Below are 25,314 nucleotides of genomic sequence, written 5' to 3' on the forward strand. Positions count from 1 at the left end.
TACTGCTGTTGAGTGTAGTGTTGTATAAATGTCAGTTTTGTCAAGGTGGTTGATGATATTGTTTAAATCTCCTATATCCATATTTATTTTCTATTTAATCTATCAATTATTGAGGAAAGTATATTGAACTCTGACTATAATCATACGATTGTGCCTTTCTTCTGGCAATTCTATCAGTTTCTGCCTCATGTATTTTGAAGCACTGATTTTAGTTGCATAAGCATTTAGGATTGTGACATCTTCTTGATGAAGTGACTCCTTAATCACTAAGAAATGACCCTCTTTATCCCTGGTATCATTCATTGCTCTGAAATCTACTTCATCTGATATTAATACAGCCATTCCAGTTTTCTTTTGATTCATGTTAGCATGATATATCTTTCCCATCTATTTACTTTTAACCTGTGTCCTTCTATTTAAGGTGTACTTCTTATAGACCGCATACTGTTTAGTCTTATTTTATCCAATCTGACAATTTTATTTATACAATTACATTTAATGTGATTACTGACATGGTTAGCTTTAAGACAATCATCTTGCTAGCTAATTTTTTTCCACCATCTCTTCTTTATTCCTTTTTTTTTTTCTATTTCTGCCTTCCTTGGGATTAATTGAATATATTCTTCTGATTCAATTTTATCTCTTCAGTTGGCTTACTAGTTATTGCTCTTTGCTTTCTTGTTTTAGTGGTTGATTTAGGATTGTGATAAATTACTCTTTAACTTACCACAATCAGCCTTCAAGTGGTATCAGACTATTTCACACATAGTACTGGACTCTTTCTCTCCTACCAGTTTGGTGCTATTCTTATCATACATTTTCCTTTTATATCTTTTACAATTTCCTTATTACCTTGTTGTTTTTGTTTAGTCATTTATCTCTTTGAGATTTAAGTAAACACTTTTTAATCTATTTACTCCTATAGTTGCTATTCCTAGTGTTCTTTATTCCTTTGTGTAGATTCATATTTTCATCTGCCATCATTTCCTCCAGTCTGGAGGAATTCTGTTGAGAGTTTAGTCAAACTACTCCATAATATTGCTGCCTCAGCATCCACTTTGTGTGGCCAGGAGGCCTGTGAAGGCCTTGAACTGACACTAGCCCCTTTCTTGAATGCATGTTCTAGATAACAGTGCACAGAGTCATAAGTAAATACAATTTCCTGATATAAATCCCATAAACCACCCTTGTGATAAACAGTCTCTCCCCCTCCCAGAGCCTTCTCCTTGAGTGCCCTGTAGATAAGACCCCCACAAAGCTTATCAAAACCCCACTTTTGAATTGGCCAATCCAGCCTTAGCCCAAGAACCCCAAAGCTCTCCACCACAGACCCAAAATAAAGGTATGTGCCCTTGGTCCCCCACTTTCCTTCTGCCTGTACCCTGCCTTGACCTCCCCATGGTCCCTTATTAAGGCATGCCATGTACATTTTCCAGCACTTGTGAGTAACAAACTTCTCTATTTCAATTCCCTTGTGACCTCTGTGGAACCATCCAACACCTTGGGACTCGACTTAATAAATGATCATTTAACATCATAACTTCCTTTAACATTTCTTTTACTGAAGGTGTGCTGGTGCTGAGTTCTTTCATCTTTTGAAATTGTTTATATCACATTTAGTTTTGAAGGGCACTTTCACTGGGCATAGAATTCTAGAATTAGGTTTTTGCTTCTCTTTCAGTATTTAAAGTTGCTCCATTGTCATCTCACTTACATGGTTTACACTAAATAATATTCTTTCTAATTTTCTGTGTACTATACATACATGTTTTATTTCACTGTCTACTTTTAAGATATTCTCAGTATCACTACTTTTGAATAATTTTATTATAATATGTCTTGGTTGTTTACCTCGTATTTCTGGTCGTTGGGATTTTTTTAAGGTTCTTAGATACGTGGCTTTATAGTTTTCATTCAAAGAGTTTTCTCAGTCGTTATTTATTCAAATATTTTTTCTTCCCCCCCCCCCCACCAATTTTGCATGTATTAGATTTCTTGGAGTTATTTCACTATTCACTGGTGCTCAGTTCATTATGTAAACTCTCTTTTCTGTGTTTCTTTTTTTTTAAGTAACTCTCTCACTGATAATTTACATAACATAAAATTCACCCTTTTAAACTACACAGTAGTTTTTAGTACATTCACAAAGCTGTGCAACCATCATCAGTATCTAATTCCAGAACATTTCATCACCCCAAAAAGAAACCACATACCCATCAGCAGTCACTCCCCATCCCACCTCCTCCCAGCCCCTGAAAACCACTAGCGTACTTTCCATCTCCACAGATTTGCCTCTTACGGACATTTCATACAAAAGGAATCACAATATGTGGCCTCCCTGCCTCGCTTTCTTAACTTAGCATAATGTTTTCAAGGTTCATTCATGTTGTAACATGTATCGATACTTCATTTCTTTTTATTGTTGAATAGCCCATTTTGTGGATATGCTATCTCTTTCATCCTTTCATCTGTTGATGGACACTTGGATTGTTTCCACTTTTTGGCTATTCTGAATAATGCTGCTATGAGCATTTGTGGACATGTATTTTCATTTTTCTTGAGTATACACCTAGAAGTGCAATTGCTGGTCATATAGTAACTCTATGTTTAATTTTTGATGAAGTGCCAGGCTCTTTTCCAAAGCAGCTGGACCGTTTTCCATTTCGCTAATAGTGTATGATGGTTCTAATTTCTCTACATCCTCACTAGCACTTGTTACTACCTGTCTTTTTTTTATTGTAGCATTCCTGGTGAGTGAGAAGTGGTATCTCATTGTGGTTTCAACTTAAATTTTCCTGATTATCAATGACGTTAAGCATCCTTCCATTTGCTTATTGCCCACTTGTATATCTTCTCTGAAGAAATGTCTATTCAGATCCTTTGTCCATTTTTAAAACTGGGTTGTCTTTTTATGATGCTGTAGTGATTCTTTATGTATCCTGGATGCCAGTCCTTTATCAGACATACAAGTTGTAAACTCATTCTACAGATTGTCTTTTCACTTTCTTGATGGTGCCATTTGAAGTACAAAAGTTTTTAATTTTAAGGAAGTTCAATCTTATTTCTTCCTTTGTTACTTGTGTTTTTGGTGTCATCTAAAATTCATAGCCTTAACCCAGGATTGCAAAATTTTTTCCTATATTTTCTTCTAAGGGTTTTGTAGTTTATATATATATATATGGCAAAAATTATATTTAAAATTTTTTAAATTCCCCAAAAGAATCTACCAGAATCTAGAGTAAACATCATATATAATGATGAAATACTGCAAAATTCTTCTGAGATTGGGAAGGAGAAAGGATGTTTACTAACATCATTTCTATTGAATATTATATTGGAGGTTTTAACCAGTTCTACAAATCAAGAAAAACAGATGAAACACATAACTAAAATGCATACGAATGAGAAAAGATAAAATTGTCATTATTTGCAGATGACATGATCTATACCTATAAAGTCCAAAATAATAAATAGATAATTAAAATCAACAAGTAGTTTAGCAAGTTCACTTGATACATGATCATTACAAAACAATCTATTATATTTTTATATACAATTTAGAAATTTGTTTTAAAGTGTTACTATTTATAATAGCATGAAAAACATCAAATACCTAGGAATAGATCTACTGAAAGATCTGCAAGGCTTTTATACAGAAATCTATACAATTGTATTAAGAGAAATTAAATAAGACCTGAATAAATGGAGTAATATACCATGCAGATGGATTGGAATACTCAATAATGTGAATATGTCTGAACTCCCCAAAATGATCTATCCATTCAATGTAACACCAATAAAAATTCCAGAAGGTACCTCATAGAAATTGATATATGGAAATGCAAAGAACCAAAAATAACCGAGGAAATGTTGAAGAAGAAGAGGAGTGGGGAGGCCTACTCTCTCTGATACCAAAACATTACAAACCTATCATAATTAAAACAGTGCAGTAATGTTGCCAGGACAGACACAGACGAATGGAACCAAACAGAGATTCTAGAAATAGATGCACACATACATGGGTGCTTCATTTTTTACAAGGGTGGCATTACAGAGGAGTGGGTAGAGAATAGTCTACAGTAAATAGGCTGGGTCAACTGATTATCCACATTGAGAACAAATGAAATTAGATGTCTACCTTCCTCTATACACAAAAAGCAAGGGTAGGATTGTAGATTTAAATGTGAAAAGTAAACCAAGAAAGCTACTAACAGGCAATATAGGAGAATATTTTCATGAGCATAGGTGGACAAAGATGTCTTAACACTAATCATAAAGGAAAAAATCATAACTTGGATTAAATTAGGGATCTGTATGTCAAAAGACATTATAATATATATGACAAACACAGGGTGAAGATTCTTATTAGGTAAATGCCTCTTAAAAATAATAATAAAAAGATAAAAAGTTACCATCCCATTCAAAAATGATCAGAAAACTCATAACTATCTATATGAAATTATCCATAGTCAATGAACATACTAATACATGTTCACTTTCAATAGAGAGTAGACATAAAGACAAATAAGATTTTTTCATCTAGCAGATTGGCAAAAATATAAAAAACAATAATTAAATTTAGTATTAGATTTGAGCACTCTCATAAACTCCTGGTGGGAATTGAAATTGGATACATTTTTTGGAGACTATTTGGCAATGTATTTCAAAATCCCTAAAAAAAATCTATGTATCCTTTGACCCAACAATTCTACTTCTAGAAATTTATCCTAAAGAAAAAATTGAACCACTTTGAAAAAATGGGTTTTCATCACTGCAATGCTTATATAACAAGAAATTAGAAAACAGGGGATTGGCTAAATATGTTATGATAATCCATATAATTAGACACTAACACTAATTTGAATCAAGAATCGCGACCGAAGGGGCGCCTGGGTGGCTCAGTTGGTTAAGCGACTGCCTTCAGCTCAGGTCATGATCCTGGAGTCCCGGGATCGAGTCCCGCATCGGGCTCCCTGCTCAGCAGGGGGTCTGCTTCTCCCTCTGACCCTCTTCCCTCTTGTGCTGTGTCTCATTCTCTCTCTCAAATAAATAAATAAAATCTTTAAAAAAAAAAAAAAAAGAATCGCGACCGAAGACATCTAAGACATCTAAAGCAGGATGTGACATAAATGAGAGAAGAAGCTCTTTGGCAAATTAGGCAGCACATGCCCCTCTTGGAGAAGGCAGCTCCAATTAATTGATAACAAGTAAGATGTGGGGAGGTGTGGAAGGGTGTCTAGTGTCATCAGAATACCCAATCTTTTAGAAGAAGGAGAAAATTAAATTTTTATGTGAAATTTCCTGATTTTTAAAAGTTGTCTATTGTTTAAAATTTTTTGAAAAAGATTCAGTGGCCAAATAAAATACGTTATTAGTGGACTAGATTCAATTCAAAGGCTGAGAGCCCCAATATATATACATATATATTTATTGACAGAAAGAGATTCATGATGTATTGTCTTTATTGTGTGAAAAGATTATTACAAAAACACTTTATATAATGTGATCTCACTTTTCTTAAAAATCAAAGCATATTTAGATGTATGTATAATCAAAGCATATTCAGGTCTGAAGGGGTATAAATCTAAATGTTAATAGTGGGTGATTGTTTTACATATCTCTGTTTTTGCATGTTTAATATTGATCGTTAGTATTTTATTATCAAAGAATACAATAAAGTTCTTCTGATTTGTGGTTATAAAGGAAAGAGTTAGTAGTTCAGTTTAAAATTTTGAGAATTAAACTAAAAATCAAAACCACTGAACTCTTGCACATAAATTCAGACAAACCAGAACCCAAAGTCGATTCTTCCATTTACTATATCAGTGGCTCTGTCAGTGATAATATCTACCATCTATGCTTCAAATCCCCTTGGTAATGTAAAAAGTAATAAACAAAAACAGAATTAATATCTACCATTACCTTCCTCGTATCGTCAAAAGCTAAGTGGACAGAAGGAGGATTTTTCTACTGCAGTACAAGTCTGGAAAGAAGACAGACGCTGGTAGGACATAATAATGTAAAAAGTTTTGTTTGTTTTTATTATTCTATCCAGAGGCAAGACCATTCTCAAAATCTAAAGCTCCACCCTGCCCCACCCCTCACTCCCTGACTAGTAATCATACCCAATGCAGTGGAGTAGAGAATGGCAGACAACCCATTGCCAGAAGTAGCGTTAGATGAGGTGGAACCCCTACTTGTGTTTTGTTTTGGTTTTGCTTTTCAAACTCTATTTAAGCTAAAAACAAAAACAGTTCAAGAGCATTTGGGCAAGTCCCTAAATGTGAGTGGAACTCCAAGACAAGTGGAATAAACTAGGGAAGCCACTTTTAAGGATTGGCTTTGACCCTCAAGGAAAGAAATTAATAATATTCTTTGAGCATTTTCACTCTTTATCTACTCTTCCCGCCTCTCTGTACCACCAGTAAAGGCATGGACTTCTCTGAATAGAATTCAGGGAGGTGAAGAGGTCCACAGGTGAAACCTACCAATGGGCTGATGTAAAGTGGGTTTTGTTTCTGTCTCTATCACCTCCTTTTTATCATAAGGAGTTCAGACACCTGCATTCTACTATTCCTTTTACTGGGCAGGTTAAGTATAATGGAGGGTAAAGAAATTTTTTCAGGCGATTGTAGTACCATTGGAAACCTACCTTAAAATGAGCTCATGAACCTCCCCAAGTGCCCAGTTTGAAACCCAAGGAGAAATTTCATCATTTTGGGTCCATGGAAATATACCCTTTGAGATATTTTTAATATAATATTATTATATGTCATTATTTTCATTATTTTTTTCTCTTTTTAATGAATTCACAATAAAGGAAAACAATAAAAGTGTTGTTTCATATCTTTACTTTCAGTAATGTGCAACACGAACATAATAGTGTTAAGAAGTCAGAAATAACTCAACACAGTAGCTATAGAAGATGCTTATATTTGCAAAATGTCAACAATTATCTTCCCTAGGTTCCCCCAAAACTGGTCTATTTGTTAATCAAATTAATTAAGAAGCTTTTCAAAATAAAAGCAATGTTTTAAATAAATATATTTTCATAACCATAGAACATTTAGTTCTTCTGGAGGTAACAAACATTTTACACTCAAGTACTTTATGAAGATATTAGGGTAAAAATTATCTGATGCAATTATAAATGTACCCTAGTTTGCTTCTTTTGTGTGTGTCTTTGTTCATGTATAAAAATTATATCATATTTGTAATGTTAGTTCTTAAATCATCACAAAGATGTTATCTGACCCACAGAATTTATATCAGCTCAACATGATAATGTGGTATTGTTTAAACAATGTCTTTCAATTTAAATTTAGTACAACAAATTATATTTAATCAAAGACAAGACCTCCTGGCTGCTCATGTCCATTACAGAAAATGAATGCTAGACTCCCAGTTTGGAAGAATGAGACCTTCCAACAAATCTCAACCTTGAAATTTTATAACTGAAAATCATGTCACATCAAAATACTAATTACAACAGAGCTCTCACTGTGTTTCAGAGTTCCACAGAGGTGGGTATAAATTCATTTATGATCAGCTTTTCCATGAAATCATATGTTTATTAAACAACTACCAAAAAACTCTCTAAAAATTGATTTTATTTAATAAATAGTTTAAAGAGTTTCTAACTGAAGAAATTATTTTGCTGACCTCAGAAATTCTGATCACTTGTTTATCTTTCACTCACTTTTATTTCTACTGTGATTCTTAAGAATTTTCTAATCGATATTTAATCTATCAAAACATCTATGCATTGGTAAATTTGGCTTCCTTTGATAATAACCTATGTTAAGATCTCTAAATTAAATGACAAAGTAAATTAAACACAGTAACCGGTTATAGTAAGTGCTCTTTAGAATTTCAGATTAACAAATTTGTCCCAAAATGATAAAGTAATAACTTACTAAATGAATAATGCAATGTAGAATAGATTTTCATAGGATCTCAAGCTCTCTTTCTCAATCTCTCTTTTTCTCTCTCTGTCACTTTCTGGTTCTTTCTCTCTCTCTCTCTGTCTCTCTCTGTATCTGTCTCTCTCTCTCGCTTGCTCTCTCTCTCTCACACACACACACACACACACACATACACATGCTCCCACCCACATCCATACATAGGTATGTACACACATCCCAGAATTTTTAAACACTACTAAAGGTTTTAACTTAGATAAATTAACTACATTAAAATACTGACATTGTGAAAATATCTATGTCCAACACCCCACAGAGGGCATCTTTTTGTGAACTTCTAAAAAGCTGAAAGAAAGAAAACCAGAGAGAAAACCCGGAGTCCTCGAGGGGAAGGCTGGGTGCGCGTGTTGGTACTGCGCAGGGTCACAGCTTCCCATTCTCCTCGCCACTCTCTTTCTCCTCGATGGCTTCCAGGCTACGTTTGCTCTTGGCTTCTGCACCACTGCTGAGTGCTTTACTAAGTCCACAGGACAAGCACGCCAGCTGGATCTGCTTCATGTTTTCTATGGCTTCATTCTTGGCATTCTTCAACAGATCTCCTTGGCCCTACAAACAAGGAGAAATATACACCAAAGAAGAAAGTTATGGACCAGGCGTATCCTGAGTAACATCACTCTATATATTTGTGCTACTGCTCAGGGAGGAAATGGACCCAGACCCTCAGAGCTCACTTTTGCGGGGATTATCCCCAGGCTCTTTTCTGGCCCTGTTCAGGGTCTTTGCTCTTTAAGCCCAGGACCTCAACTTTAGCCTTCCCAATCAGCTCTGTGGTTGCCAGTAGGCTCTTGAGATTCCTGCAGTAAGGAATAACCTCGGGGGGGTGGGGGGGCATTCCTCTGCATTACTGAGGATGGTGAACCCGTCCCCTCCCCATGGTCTGCAACTTTGCACACTGCTGCAACTCCCGTCCCACCCAGGCCCAGCATTTCTAGGCTTGGGAGAAAACAAGGAAAGAAGCTCTTCTTTAAAGAACTGAAAATTAAATCAGCCCCTCAGTGTACAAGAGCTTACAAATCAAAACATCTTCTGTAAAGTAAAACACACACCATTATGCTTGGTAAGCTGGGTTTTTATACATTGGGTTATCCTTGCAATCTGCCTTTTAATAAATTATTAATTATCCATATTCCCTCTGTCTTTTCCATCACCCTAAAGACAATGTTTCCATCTGGCTGATGGAGAAAAAAAAGGGGGGGGCTTCGGAGGTTCAGTATGTCAATCAAAACAAAAAGCAAATGAGGATCGCAGGAAATCATCAGCTCTCAGGAACATCAGCGCTTGAGAAAGACTTTTTCTCCTTTTTTTATTTCTTATTTTACTTCTTCATTAAAAATGACCAAGTATATAAGCTGATGCTGACCCAGGCACCTGAAGGACCAAGTGTGGGGAAGCCGGAACCTACTCCCATGGGGCACAGACAAAAGAGGACATGGTCCCTCCTCTCTCCCCTCTCCATTCCCACTGCAGTGCTGAGGTGACCGCGAACTGCAGAGGACAGTGTGGGAGGATGCAGACACTGATGGCTGGAGAGTTCCTCCACAAAGCACAGACTCAGCGAAAGGATAAGTCACTTATTTTATCCAACGTGCTACATGATACGCTGTTTAATTTGATGAGTCGTTTTTCCTCAGGGTGTCCGACGAAACACATGTTTAAAAATGCCGTAGCATATTCCATTCCTCAAAATCTACACAAGCACTTGCACAGCACTATGTAATAGTAGTGAAATCCTTCTAATAAAAGGCTTTAACTAAATGGGATACACAGGATGGCTTTTCCTAATATTTTTGTTAAAGTGGACTTATCCCAATCACTTCAGTCACGGAAAGGGATTTTATAAGTGGACGTGGAAGTTTTATAGTCTAGCTTTCTCATGAGGAGAAAAGAGGCAGAGCCTGATGAGGTTTAGTGACTGACCCAAGGTCACAGCTGGGACTGAAGTCCAGGTCTTGGACCTCAGTCCAGTGTCCTATTTCCCACACCATGTTTATAATTTAGACTAAGACTAAATACTAGAAGGGACGCCTGGGTGGCTCAGTCGTTAAGTGTCTGCCTTCAGCCCAGGGTCCTGGGATCGAGTCCCACATTGGGCTCCTTGCTCAGTGAGGAGCCTGCTTCTCCCTCTCCCTCTGCTGCTCCCCCTGCTTGTTCTCTCTCTCCCTCTGACAAATAAATAAAAATCTTTAAAAAAAAGGGGGGGGGCGCCTGGGTGGCTCAGTTGGTTAAGCGACTGCCTTCGGCTTAGGTCATGATCCTGGAGTCCTGGGATCGAGTCCCACATCGGGCTCCCTGCTCAGCAAGGGGTCTGCTTCTCCCTCTGCCCTCTTCCCTCTAGTGCTCTCTGTCTCTCATTCTCTCTCTCTCAAATAAATAAATAAAATCTTTAAAAAAAATAAATAAATAAAATAAATTTTAAAAAAAAGACTAAAGACTAGAAAATGAACACTCTGTCATAGAAAGATGGATTTTCTAAAGAAAAATATTCACTATGCCAGCAGAATTTGGGGAGTCAGTTCTGAACACTGATGAGTCCCCTCTGGACACTGAAAAACAAAGTCACATCCACTTGGAAAAGTGCAATTCTTAAATAATAATAATAATAATAATACATATTAAGTGCTTACTCTGACATGCACTCTTTTTTGTGCTTTACATATGTTCATTCATTCAATTGTCACAGCAACCCTACGAAGATAGACACTTTTCTTATTCTCGGTTTATTGATAAAAAAAAAAAAAAAAAGCTGAGGCCCAGAGCAGTCCCCTTTCCCAGAGTCATGCAGCTACTACATGGTAGAGCTGGGGTTTAAATGAAGTCCAGCAGTTGGCTCCAGAGTCTGCAGTCTTGACCACTACGTGATACGGCATCTCTTCAAGGAAAATCATGCACTCTCTCCAAAGCACGTTAGAGCCTCCTATTCATTGTTACCCATGAAAACAACGCAGATATAAAGAAAATCATTGCTCATGTGGCAGAGTCTGACAGAACTTGGAGGTGGTATCTAGAGACTCGGGCAGATCAGGTGCACCAAGGACACGCTGGCAAGAACAAAAGTCAGGCTTAGTTTTGCTCTAGCTCCAACTATTTCTCCCTGGGCTACTTGCTCTTCTGTAAACATGAAAATAACCTTCAGCCTTCCTCACAGTGTTAAAGATTAAAGAAACAATGTTGAAGAGTTGTTTGTAATTTTGGTAATCACAAGTAAACTACGCTATAAGGTGACATGAAAAGCAGGTATCACAGTCTACTACTATAATGAATATCTTGGCACTGTACAAATATTAAGATATAAATTTCACTAATCTGTCTAAAATGCATCTGCAAGAGTCTGTTTTGCAGAGATAGGTATATTGCCACTGGTTTTACAAATTGAAAGATTCCCTTAAAAACCAAACTGTATTAACAAAAAGATCAGATCCACACTCATTTTCAGTGTTACTTTTAAGAGATCATTGTCCTTTTAGTTCTAAACATTTCATTAAGCATTTTAAAATTGCAACAAAAGCAAAATTGGCATCTTCCCTAATTGCAAGAGAAGAGTGAAACATGCAAAAATATCAAGCTGGATGCCACGAATGCATAATGTTCTCCCCTCCCCTTGTTCTGCAGCAGGTTATGAAACCTATCTGATTAATCAGCCGGAATGTTGTCTCATCAGTTCCGAGAGGTGGCATGCAAGCCCGTGTGCCAGACTGTGCCAGTTCCGGTACACAGAAGTCCCTCTCTCCAGAAAACAATGGCCAATTGGAGAAAACAGTGGTGGCAGTGCACGAAAACACAACTACATCATCTCCCGATAACCAGGAGACACCGTGTCCTGGCTGAACCACACGGGCAGAAAAGAAATAGAAAAAGAAACTCAATTGTTAACTAATACAAAAAGACAAAATCAAAGACTAGTTTTACAATTGAATTTTTACATTCTACGTTGAAACATTTAATGTAAACATTTTTTTTCCTGTTCTTTAAAGAAGGAAGAATAAAGGTCATCTTTCTGTTCTGTGGCCCAAGGAATCCACTCCGGGAGTCCTCCCTCTTAGGATATCAGAACCAGGAAAGACTCATACCAGGCAAAACTATAAAAAGAGAGAAGTTTATTGTTAACAACCCCCACCCTGGCATTCCTTTTTAGTACTTTTTCCCATTTTATGTGCTGCAATTTCCCCTGGCCAACGAGTATCCGTCTCTCAACTCTGTTACGCTCCCTCTCAAACTCCTAACAAGCCAGCCTATACGGTATCTCCTCTGTCAAACATTTTTGTCCTATGTATCATTTCCTACAAGATGTATTAGGTATTCAGATCAGCTGATCAATTTAAAGGGATTAGTGTGTTGTGTGTATTTAACGAGTATTGTAACAGGCACTTCCAAAGAAATATGCTCAAAAATACTCCTCAAGTAGAGGTCTTGGGAGAGAAGGAGAGGAGAGAATTTTACTTGGTATTATATAAATCAAAACACTTCTTGGATACTAAAATATCTCTGGGATTGTTATGACCTGAAATGTAAAATTAATGTACAATGTGATCAATGAACACTCAGTTTGAAAGAAATGTCAAGCTGCTGCCAATGTTTTGATATTCTAGCAATCTCATGGCAATTTGTAATTTCCCTCCTCTGATGTTAGGAATGCTTCAGAAAAAAAAAAAAAAACGAGGACCGCTTTAACCCAAAGAAAAGCAGAAGTAATAGAGGGCATCTCAGGCAGACTGATGCTGATGGGACAACAGGACTATCAAAAGTCTCAAGGGCAATGGCCACCAACTCAGCCTCCACAATTATTTGGCTTCCAAAATTAAGAGTCCATGGAAATCCCTGCGTATTTAAAGAGTAACTCTTGGCATCACAGAAAACCATAGAGAGATCACTATAGAGATTTTGAATCTAAAAATTAGTGATGATTAATGAATTTTTTTAAAAAGAGATTAAGCAGTCATAACCAAATCCTTACAACTGCATTAGATTGCAACTAAAACACATTACCTAAAAATCAAGAAATATCTGATACAATTTAGACTGTAAATGGGCTTGCTGTACAATGCCACAAGTTTTATTACTACTAATAAACTTATTACTGACAGTAAAATATCATCACAACCCTACATAGAAGCTAACACTTTATTGAACACTTAATAAACTAAGTATAAGCAAATTTGCACAGATTATCTCATTATATCATAACTGTAAAAAAAACTGGAATTCTAAATGTAAGGAGCTTATTAGTTATATATTTGGAAGTTATCTATTAAGAACATATTTTATTATCTGTCAAAAGACATTCAGGATTTTTATTATTCCTCTTCTACTAAGAAAGGCAACTCCCTCCCTGCCCAACACCGTTCAAAAATAATTTTGACTACAATCTGGCAGAATCACTTACAAAAGACATCCATGATTCCTTCACACCCATTTTCCCATGAACTGCACTATCCCTTGTGTTATTAGCGCACACAAGAGCAGGAGGACATCGTGACTGGTGTCCATGTGACATGTGAAGGAAATGCGTGGGTTGTCTCAGAGCACACCACAAATATTTAAAGAAGCTAAGTGAGACTCTGGGAATGGATACACCCTCACATATATGCATCTACACACATAAACAAATGTAGCTCTGTCTCCAGGCAGACTTGTGTGGGTATTTTTCAGCACATACTCAATGGCAGATTGGTTCCCCTGACATGGTTTCATGTGAGAGTCCGCACCTATAGCTAATGTCAACAGCTATGAAAAATACTGTAGTAAAAGTCAGCCACAGACAGCATGGTGGAGTTAGCAGCTCTTTATTCGTGCTACCTACCATTTGTTGGACAAAACCGTGTGATGGTGAGTCGTACCCTACTACCATCTTACTCTTTCAAAAACCAGGCTTTTTGGGAATCTCTGTAGAGGCTAAATGTTTTGTTGCAAAGGAGTAGAAATAACATCTACAATGTCCTTCATTTGAGAAATTAAAAGAGCAGATCAAAAATGTGGTGATGTCGTAACAGATGTACTTCTCTTGATGTGACATTTCTAGAATGTTGGGTAAAGCTCTGCAAAGATGGCCTGGAATTCTTGCTCTCCAGAACAAAAGCCTAGCCATGTAGGGAATGGAAACAAGATGTTAACAAGAGTTATAGGGCACAAAAGTATAGCTATTAGGAGATCATGGACAAGATAACTTAACTGCAAAATAAATAGAAGTTTCCATTGCATTTAATTATCAACAGTCAGATTTATTATTTTTCAATACCTTGGCAACCAAATATGCCAACTGCATTCTACTAGTCAGTTAAAAAATTGAATTTTAACTCTATGAATTCTCAAGAAATATGGATGAATAATCGTAGACAGTTTTGGTCTAAGAGCTTTGGATTAATGGAGCCAATGTTATGGAGCCATATGTTACTCTTCACCTAAAACTCTGAACTCAAAACAAGTTAACACTGTTTTCAAATCTTTATTACATAATGCAATCAAATTATTTTATTCTTAAAGGAACAGAAAGGGGACTACACTGGACATGTTCACCTGACCCATTGTATTTTATAATTTTATACAAAGGTCAGGTTTTTAAATTAGTTTCGTGACTGATTTATTTTAGTATTGTTCATAAACTCCAATTAATCAGATGTTTCTGAAGACTGTGGAAACAGGAAATAAATAAGTCTTTTTAATACCTGAGAATCTAATTCTGAAGGAAGACTAGTTTATAAAATGTAGAAGATATTTCAAAGGAATTTTGAGAATAATTTAATACCAAAGAGAAGACAACATTGCAAAAGAAAGCAGAATGACATGTTTAATAAGCACAACTATACAAAAGGCTATAAAAAGTTTGAAGCTAGAATCTATTGAAATTCAACATAATGAAAATTATATTTGAAAGTTAAATTTGAAACAGATCACGGTGCTAGATATGTAACAACAGATTCCTAAAAATTCATGGAACTCTACACCACAACACTGAATTTTACTACATGTATATTGAAATGTAAATTAAAATTTTAAATCTCAAAAAAAAAAGAAAGTTAAATTTGAAAACATATGTTTTAAGACCTGGCAAATAAAATCTTTTTCCACATTTCTTTTTCAGATAACATCCTGCATTGTTACAATATCTTTCTCATCAGGAAATCCTGACTAACTTGAATGTTGAAGGAATGAAGAACCTTATTTACTTCAAAATGGTAACTACCTGTGTCTTAAGCAGAAAACCTTTGCATTGACCATGCTTTTTAAAAATAGTTTTTAGTATAGAAGACACCATCTTTGTGTTGTTGAGTATATATATAAATGAAGTCATTTAACATTATTTAAACACTAATCACTAATAATTATATGATAGAAAGAGAATGAAACGTAAAAATCATGATCATCTCAATAGATGCATAAAAGATCACTTGACAAAATTCAACATCCTTTCATGATAAAAACCCTCAACAACCTGAGTATAGAAGGAAAGTACCTCAACATAATTCAGGCTACGTATGACAAGAGCACAAGTAACATCACAGTCAATGGTGAAAGGTTGAAAGCTTTTCCTCTAAGATCAAGAACAAGACGAGGGTGCCTACTCCCACTATTTCTATTCCACATAGTACTGCAAATCCTAGCCAGAGCAGTTAGGTGGGAGAAAAAAGAAAGGAAAGGGAAGGAAAGGAAAAAGGAAGGGATGGGAGAGGAGGGGAGGGGAAAGAAAAGAAAAAAAGCAAAGAAAAGAAAAGAAAAAGGAAGGGAGAGAGGAAAGGAAGGAAGGAAGGGAGGGAGGGAGGGAGGGAGGGAGGGAGGAAGGGCATCCAAATCAGAAAGGGAGTAGTAAAATTGTCTCTGATTACAGATAACCTAATCTTATATATAGAAAGCCCTAAAGACTATACCAAACAACAATTAGAACTGATAAATGAATTCAGTAAAGTTGCAGGATACAAAATTGACATGCAAAAATCAATTGTGTTTATCAGTTCACAATAAATGATCAGAAAAAGAAATAAAGAAAAAAATCCAATTTACAATATCATCAAAAACAATAAAATACTTAAATTTAACCAAGAAGATGAAAGATCTGCATACCGAAAACTACAAGATACTGATAAAAGAAATTGAAGAAGACACAAATGAATGGAAAGATATCTCATGTTTATGGACCAGAAGAATTAATATTATAATTCCCATGCTACCCAATGTCATCTATAGATTCAGGCCAATCCCCATCAAAATCCCAATGGTGTTTTTCACAGAAAGAGAAAAACAATTCTAAAATTCATCCGGAACCACAAAAGACTACAAATGGCCAAAGCAATCTGAAAAAGAACAAAGCTGGAGGCATCACACTTCCTGATTTTAAACTATACTACAAAACTACAGTAATTGAAATAGTACAGCATCAAAAGCACAAGCCACAAAAGCCAAAATAAACAAGTGAGACTACAACAAATTAAAAAGCTTCTTTACAGCAAAAGAAATAACCAACAAGATGAAAAGGCAACCTACCGAATGGGAGAAAATATTTGCAAACCATATATCTGATAAGAGGTTAGTGTCCAAAATACATAAGGAACTCAATATATATACATAGATATAACAACTCAAAATATTTAACAACTCAATAACAAAAAATAAATAATCCAATTAAAAATGGGCAAAAGGCCTGAATAAACATTTTTCCAAATAAGACATACAAATGGCCAACAGGTATATGAAAAGGTGCTCAACATCATTAATCATCAGGAAAATGCAAATCAAAACCACAGTAAGATATCAAAACTACCTTACACCTGTTAGAATGACTATTACCAAAAAGACAAGAGGTAACCAGCACTGGCAAGGAGATTGAGGAAAAGGCCCTTTGTGCACTGTTGGAAATGTAAATTGGTGCAGCCACTATGGAAAACAGTGTGGAGATTCCTCAAAAATACTAAAAATACTACCATACAATTTAGCAATTCCACTTCTGGGTGTATATCCAAAGGAAATGAAATCAGGATCTGAAGAGATACTCACACTAACATGTGCATTACAGCATTATTTACAATAGCCAAGACATGGAAACAATTTAAGTATCCATCAAACAGATAAATGTATATACATACATATCTATAGCCATCTTCTTTAATATATATATAATATATTATATATATATTATATATATCTCTCTTTAATATATCTATATAATATGTGTAACATCTAATAACATTTAAAAAGATGTTATTTATATAATACAATATTATTCAGCTATGAAAGAAAGAAGCTAAACCTGCTTTCAACAACATGGATGCATTGCGAGGGCATTATATTAAATGAAATAAGTCAGACAGAGAAAGACAAATACTAGATGATCTCTTTTATGCATAATCTAAAAAAACACAATTTATAGAAACAAAAGTAGTTTGATGGTTGCCAGGGGCAAGGGATAGGGAAAATAGGTGAAGGTGGTCAAAGAGTACAAACTTCCAATCACAATATGAGTAAGTTGTGGAAATTTAATGTACAGCATGGTGACTATAGTTAATAATACCGTATTGTATACTTGGAAGTTGCTAAGACAGTAGATCTTAAAAGTTCTCACTACAAAAAGAAAAAGATAATTATATGAGGTGATGAGTGTGTTAACTAACTTATTATGATAATCATCTCACTATATATATATTATGTATATTATATATTACCATAATAAACTAATTAACACACTCATCACCTTATATAATTATCTTTTTTATACATATATAATCCTTAAGCTTACACAGTGTTAAATATTAATTGTATCTCAATAAAGCTGAAAAATATAATAACAATAATACTAGTAACAACAACTAGTAGCAACAGTGCTGACAACAGATACCATTAGTGATGGGTACTAGCACATTCATCAGTTAAACCTATTACACTGAGATACACTTGTTGACCAGAGCTTAAAAAGAAGTACTGGGGCACCTGGCTGGCTCAGTCGGTGCAGCATGCAACTCTTGATCTCAGGGTTGTAAGTTTGAGCCCCACACTGGGTGTAGAGATTACTTAAAAATAAAATCTTTAAGGGGCACCTGGGTGGCTCAGTCGGTTAGTCGTCTGCGTTCAGCTCAGGTCATGATCCCAGGGTCCTGGGATGGAGCCCCATGTCTGTGTCAGGCTCCCTGCTCAGTGGGGAGTCTGCTTCTCCCTCTGCCCCTCCCCCCACTCATCCTTTCTCTCTCATCTCATGCTCTCTCTCTCCCTCTCGCAAATAAATAAAATCTTGAAGAAAGAAAGAAAGAAAGAAAGAAAGAAAGAAAGAAAGAAAGAAAGAAAGAAAGAAAGAAAGAAGAAAGAAAATCTTTAAATCAATAAATAGAATCAATATTTTTAAAAAAGTATAGAATTTAGTATTTCCAAATCCCATTTGTTGTCCCTGTTGTATGCTGTTCTGAGCTACCTATGTATGAACCAAGACACACCCATGACCTTCCTTTGATTCAGGAACAACGGAGGTTTCCTTTAGTTATCAATAAGGACTTAGATCTTCATTTTTGCTTTATTTCTATCTGTTCATTAAACAAATATTTACTAAACATATTCCATATACCAGACTTTGTCTTTGACCTGGGTTCTCAACCCTATCAAAACCGATGCCCTTTATTTTTTCTTTTTAAATATTTTCTTTCTTTATTTGAGAAATAGAGAGATAGTGAGAGACAGCAAGAGCAGGGGTTGGGGAGAGGGAGAAGCAGACTCCCCACTGAGCAGGGAGCCCGATGTGGGGCTCGATCCCAGGACCATGGGATCATGACCTGAGCTGAAGGCAGATGCTTAACCAAATGAGCCACCCAGGCACACCAAAACCAAAGCCCCTTCAAACAAATATTTTATAAGGCTCCCTTTATTATCCTAAAATGAAAGTCAGAAATAATATAAGGTGGTTAGAGATATTAAAAAGTAAGTAAATATAGTATTCTAACTATACTATTAATGAGAAATAAAAGAATGGTTGTTTAAAACAAAATAATATGTATTGTGACATATAAACGCCCAGGGAGGCACACAAGAAACCATAATGAAGTAGGCAGAGGTCTGTACTTACTTAATATGAATTCATTTAAATTCAAAAGAGAAATAAAGAGATCAGATGCAATTCCACACACACAAAGAATATAGGAAAATGACAATGCAGATGTACCAGAGAGACACTCGTGTAAAAACAAAGAATGGCAGCAGTCCAGGCTTATTTGCAAATAATAAACGAAGAAAGGAAACAACCTTAATTAAAGTAGGGATAGCATGCCAAGACAAGTACAGACTCTCACCAGGGAGAAAAAGTGTGATAATCCCACAAGTGAGGAAATAAATAGTATCCATACCCCCCACCAAAGTTGCCAAGTCTTCAAAGGTATCTCAAAGGATATTTTTCTTGTGATTGATAGTATCAGCTTCTACTTCACAGGACACAGTGGGATGCCCACCATGGATTGTGAAAAATAACAAAGTAATTAAAACCAGTCTCTTACTTCCCAGTTCATTCCAATATCACTTACTGTATAGCAATCATACAATCAAGTAGACAGAATGCCCAGAGTGAATAAATTATTCAATAATTTAAAAACAATATCTTTATTCATTTAGACATGCCTCTCAGTACCTATGTTTTCCTCATGTACTGGGCCTTTCACATAACTTCTTGTAAAAAAAAAATTAGTATCATTTACTAAAGTACTCCAGTTTGTATTTTAGATGGTTTAGTAGGGCAGGACTTAAAGTCTTGCAGGATGCAGGCAACTGTTCATTATGTTGCTCTGTCCTGTACCATGCATTCCTGGCTGTGTCCACTAAATGTCCCCAGAGAATTCTTCCATCACCTCCACAATTTTGCAAAGTGCCCGCAGTACTGTACTCATGAAGAACTGCAGGGCTAGACTCAGGGTAAGATGGTGAGCACAGATGTCCTTCCTGCCCACATAGAATGGAGGTCTAGTTAGGGATACAAGCATTAATCAAAAAACCACAAAAATAAAACTATATCTAATCACAAGTTGTGCCATGTGCTTAAAGGAAAGGAATGTGTTGTGGTGAGAACATGTAGTCTAGGGGATCAGGCAAGTCTCCTGTTTAAGTGACAGACGAGCAACAATTTGGAAGAGAGAGAAGCATCTTCATCTCTTTTTTGGCATCTTATAATCAGTGAAATATATAAGGATCTTGTGAAGCTTGCCTTGAGTCCTCAATGCACCTACAGTCTTACTGATAGAGATACAGATGGTCTGGGAGGGTGATCTGGAAAGATCCCGCCTTTGTGATTTAGCACAAAATGGCCAAATGCATCCCATTTTTCCTTATAATTTACCTCCTTAGAATTTATTTTGTTTCCTTTTTTTTTTTTTTAAGATTTTATTTATTTGTTAGAGAGAGAGAGAAAGATAAAGCATGAGCAGGGGGAAGGGCAGAGGGAGAGGCAGACTCCCTGAGTCTGAGCAGGGAAGCTGATTCAGAGCTTGATTCCAGGACCTTGAGATCCCAGGACCTTGAGATCATGACCAGAGCTGAAGGCAGTTGCTTAACCAACTGAGCCACCCAGGTGTCCCTATTTTGTTTCCTTTAAATTTATACTGAAGAAAAAACAATGCAAGTGGAAAATAGTAAAGTATCACTTGGTGACAGTATCTTTCGGTTCTGCTAAGAAAGAGTTCTTAGCAATTATTTCACATTTTTGAGATATTTGAAGATCAGCTATAATTTTTTTCAACTTTAACAGGTGAAGAAATGGACTCAAGAAAGCTAAGTAAATATACTGCCCAGGTTCACACAGGTAAGAAGTGTGAAGGAAATAACTAATACTGCCTGCTCCCCAGATCAACAGATGTTTTTTCTTCACTGTGTTATATTTCTTCACATTTAGTTGCATTACACGATATGCTGCACATGTCATCTAATAGATCTTAGAAATGGAGAGAAGAAAAAAATAGTTTAAGCCCTATTTGGTTTAAAGAAGAAAAAATCCTTTGATAAAACCCCAGGAATGCCCCATACATAAATACTTTCTTTTTTTTTTTTTAAGATTTTATTTATTTATTTGACAGAGAGAGACACCGTGAGAGAGGGAACACAAGCAGGGGGAGTGGGAGAGGGAGAAGCAGGCTTCCCAGGGAGTGGGGCTCGATCCCAGGACCCTGGGATCATGACCCTGAGCCGAAGGCAGATGCTTAACGCCTGAGCCACCCAAGCGCCCCACATAAACACTTTCTTTGTGCTGATACTTTGATGTCGATTTTGCCTTGAATGTGGATACAGAGTCTGAAATAATTTAATGATTTTGATCTGAGCCCAATTTTCAGAAATACAAAAGCAATGGTAGAAGATTCATGACTGGGAGAAGTGTAGAGAAGATGATTGGTTTTCATTTTAAAGATATCATAAGCCTTGGGGCACCTGGGTGGCGCTGGTTAAGCATCTGCCTTCAGCTCAGATCATGATACCAGGGTCCTGTGATCGAGCCCCACTTGGGGCTCCCTGATCAGCAGGAAGTCTTCTCCCTCTCCCCCTGCTGCTCCCCCAGCTTGTGCTCTCTCGTGCGCTCTCTCTCTCTCAAATAAGTAAATTCTTTAAAGAAAAAAAAAAAAAGATATCATAGGCCCCAGTAGATAAGATCCAAAAAAGAAGACTATAGAAGAATCAAATTCATTACAGGCACCAGCTGAACATTTTCAAGGATGCCATTAATGTGAGGACTTGTTAGTTCTCAGATCCCTGGGATACTAATTCTCCTTGCAGTATCTATAAGCTCCAGAAAACCTCCCACATAGGTTGGCTGCCCAAGATAGCAGCACACACAAACTGGGGAGCAGAGCCAGAACTCCAGGAGTGATGAAAGAATACATCTGATTCTAAGGATTCCACATTTTGCTCATATAATAACAATCTGGCCCAGAGACGTTGAATTGTAACCATACTGCTGTTCTGTAGGTCAATGTAATGGGACCTCTGCTGTCAGACTGCCTAAATTCAAATCCTGGGCTCCACCACTTACTAGCTTTTTGACCTTGAACAAGGTCACTTGGTGCCTCAGTTTCCTCATCCATAAAATGGCTCTAATAATTATACTCACCTCTGGGCTTACTGCAAGATTAAGAGAGATAATACATGTGATTTAGAATAATATGTGGCAAACTCTAATGATTGTTAGCTATTATAATTATTCTATAAGCAGAAAACTTAAAAGTTTCAGTAAATGTAGTTTTTCGCTATTGATAATGACAATGTTAGAGATGTCTACTGTACTCTACCTTACAAAATGAGAGGAAACAAAAACCACTTTGAAATTTAAAAAAGACAAGTTGGCAAAATAGAGGGAATAAACAAGTTACTGAGAATAACATTCAGGATTGATAACCTGTGAAAAACCCCATAATGATTAAAATTAAAAGAATAATGATTCCACTGATGGCGGAATTTTCCTTGGGAAACCCTGGAACATATCATCCTTTCCCAGGCAAATGCTTATTTTCTTGTTTGTAAATTAGAGGTTACAACATTGCTCAGTGTAAAACACTGAAGCATTCATTGCTCACTATTGGAATAAAAAAATGTTAAATGCCATTTTATTTAAGGCAGATGAGAAAGTAAAAATGAACTGAAATCATCTGTCACCAAAAGAAACTAATGACAAACATTGTCTTTTGTGACAGACCCATTATATTTCTGAAGATACCATAAGATAAGTTCCTGCAAGGGTGCTCTGGTTAAGAAGCCATCTGTCTGCTTTGGGCAAATGACTGTGAGCCTAATCCACTTAAAGAAAACGTCAACAAAATTGTTTCAACACCAGTGAGCTGAATAATAGAAACCCCTGAGCTAAACTTTAAAAATATGACTCAAGTGCAGAAAACTTCATGAATGTAGGTTTGTGTGATGATACCGGTATCCTGTGAATTCTCTTGCAGTCATTTTGACAAAAGAACCATTCAATAAAACAGTAAGAATCCACTGCCTGTTGATTCCCCTGCTCTCTGCTCTTTGCTTCCCATTATTGTGATCATTTGCCTCCGTGTCAACAAATCTAATAAGAGAGGACAGAAGATTAGTATCAACCTTTAGCAAGGTGACAAAGATAATTAATTGCATTTCAAATGAAATTTCAGTAATGGATGGTCATCAGCGCAAAGAAACAAATACTGTTTAAAAGTTCTGATATCTCAAATTAACTTTCACTGGGTAATAAATGACCCTGAAATCTGAATTCATACTGCCATGGGCGCTGTAGGCCAAACACAGAAGGAGCTTCTACAGAAACCTCTATTTGGCCAGCTCATACTATTTCCATTTCAAAAAAGATCATTTACAGCAACCTGAAAGATGTAGGATGCTACAAACCCCAGAGCAGACAAAGACTATAGAGACCGTTCCTAGTACTAGAAGAAGACTTCTAAAATGCATTCTATTTGCCTGGTATTTGCTTGGTGTGGTTTCACTGTAAGAAATTACTGATTACATTGCTTAAATTATTGGCTACTTCATCTATCCAAAGGATAAACCTGCAAAAATGCCAGAATAAGAGTGTAAATGTGTGGGGCGCCTGGGTGGCTCAGTCGTTAAGCGTCTGCCTTCGGCTCAGGTCATGATCTCAGGGTCCTGGGACCAAGCCCCACATCGGGCTCCCTGCTCAGCGTGAAAAAAAATATCTCAGTAGGCATATCATGAAAATAAGGGCATAACCACACACTATTACCCCAATGAAATTAGCACTCATCCAGCAATTTCATCTGATATGCAGTACATATTAAATTTTCCCAAATGTCTCAAAACATCTTTAATAGCTTTTTAAAATCCAGAATCCAATCAAGGTTCACACATTATTAGCACCTCTGAAAATAATGATCCAGCTCTGTGATGTTAGGGGAAAAGCCTGAGTGACAGTTCACACTCAATGGCAAGTTCACAGCCGTGGATACTGCTTCCCTCAAAGACACACATCTCCACAGCGTCACCCTGTCCACCTTCTGGAAAAATGCACCATTAAATCATCACATACACCTGTCAAAACATTTCTTCTGAATGTCAGACACCATCACTCTTACATTCTTGTTTTTAAATCCACGTTATAAATATATATGCCTGGAAAAATTCATCACACATTCACCAAACCCTTTCAGTGTTATGCTGACACCTCCCTAAATGCTCGTCCTATCCAGGCCTCGGATTTCTTCCCACATAACTGTGAAGATCAAACTATCAGAAACTAGTGGGAGAGAACATTCATAGACAATTCCAATATTTCAGTAGCTGATATTTTTTAGGCCTTAGATATGCAGACACAAAAAAACACACATTTTTGGATGAGCTTTAAATTGTGACCATGTAGAAAATCTGGAACAAGCCTTGTGTGATTCTGTCCATGTGCACAGACGCTTGCTAAAGAAACTAGCCCCCTGCTGACCTTGAGGTGGGATGGCACTACTCTGTTCTATCAGAGCCCGCCTCTCTGGCTACAGATGGTTGGACCGAGCTTGGACACGTAGCCCAAGAGTGGCCAATTAATAGCTGGTTAGTGACCTGTCAGTTAGCCTGGCTCCAGGAAGCAATGATGGCAATTAGTGAAAGCAGATTAACTCTCTCAGAATGTGACCTGGGATATTCAAAGAGCCTTAGTCAGAGGTGCTAGAAAATACACAGAGGAAAACAAGAAAGGGGAGGGAGCTAAGCCTTTCCAAGGCTACCGCACTAGAATGAAAATTCCCAATTCTTCCTCCTGAGAGAGGAAAAAAGCCTGGTCCCCTAAAGCCTGCTTGGATTGCAGTGGTCTTCCAGCCCAAATCTCTGTGAGGCTGCCCATTCTGTGGCTTCTCTTCCTATCAGGAGACGTGTTTCCTGCCTTGTCACATACATGCTTCTTACCTGATGAAGCCTGAATGAATCCCCGTTCCCTGTAACTCAGGTAAAAAAAAAAAAAAAAAAAAAAAATTAAATGAGAAATGACAGGTCTGTTACAATTTTAACCACACCATTCGATTGGTTGATAATCAAGGCAAAATAGAATTTAAACCATGTTTTTGTCCCAGCTAAAGCTTTCTAAGCTTCTCATAGAGAAAGCCAGAATCAGTCACAAGGGTAGAAAGGACAGGGATTGTGGCTGATGTCTGCAGTGGAAAGAACAATGAACAAATTAGGATTTGGCTGGGTGACCTTGGAAATATCACCGCCCACTCCTGGGGGCTACTGTTTCCTTTTCTATTAAAGAAGGGGGTTGGATGAAAGGTTCTTTGAGCTCACCTTATATACTGAAAGTCTGTCATTTATTAATTAGGGCTCAGATTAAAATTGCTGTATTAAAATTCATCATTTAATTATTTTAAGTAATAGACCGTCTAGTGGGGAAGAGATAAGGAGGCGATTA

At 36.7% G+C, this 25,314-nt stretch overlaps 1 protein-coding gene across 2 annotated transcripts in view; it reads right to left on the bottom strand.

Annotated features, from left to right (window-relative positions):
• Positions 1-6,551: 6,551 nt before the first annotated feature.
• PLCL1 (phospholipase C like 1 (inactive)) overlaps positions 6,552-25,314 on the bottom strand; it is a 364,534-nt gene continuing 345,771 nt past the window's right edge. For both annotated transcript variants that reach the window (XM_035007452.1, XM_035007451.1), the window contains exon 6: positions 6,552-8,528. In XM_035007452.1, coding sequence (XP_034863343.1) covers positions 8,346-8,528 — 183 coding nt within the window. In that variant the 3' untranslated portion in view covers positions 6,552-8,345. The remainder of the gene's footprint in view (positions 8,529-25,314) is intronic.

Source organism: Mirounga leonina, unplaced genomic scaffold, assembly GCF_011800145.1.
Source record: "Mirounga leonina isolate KUSES-001 unplaced genomic scaffold, KU_Mleo_1.0 Mir_151, whole genome shotgun sequence".
In the NCBI taxonomy this organism is placed as follows: Eukaryota; Metazoa; Chordata; class Mammalia; order Carnivora; family Phocidae; genus Mirounga; species Mirounga leonina.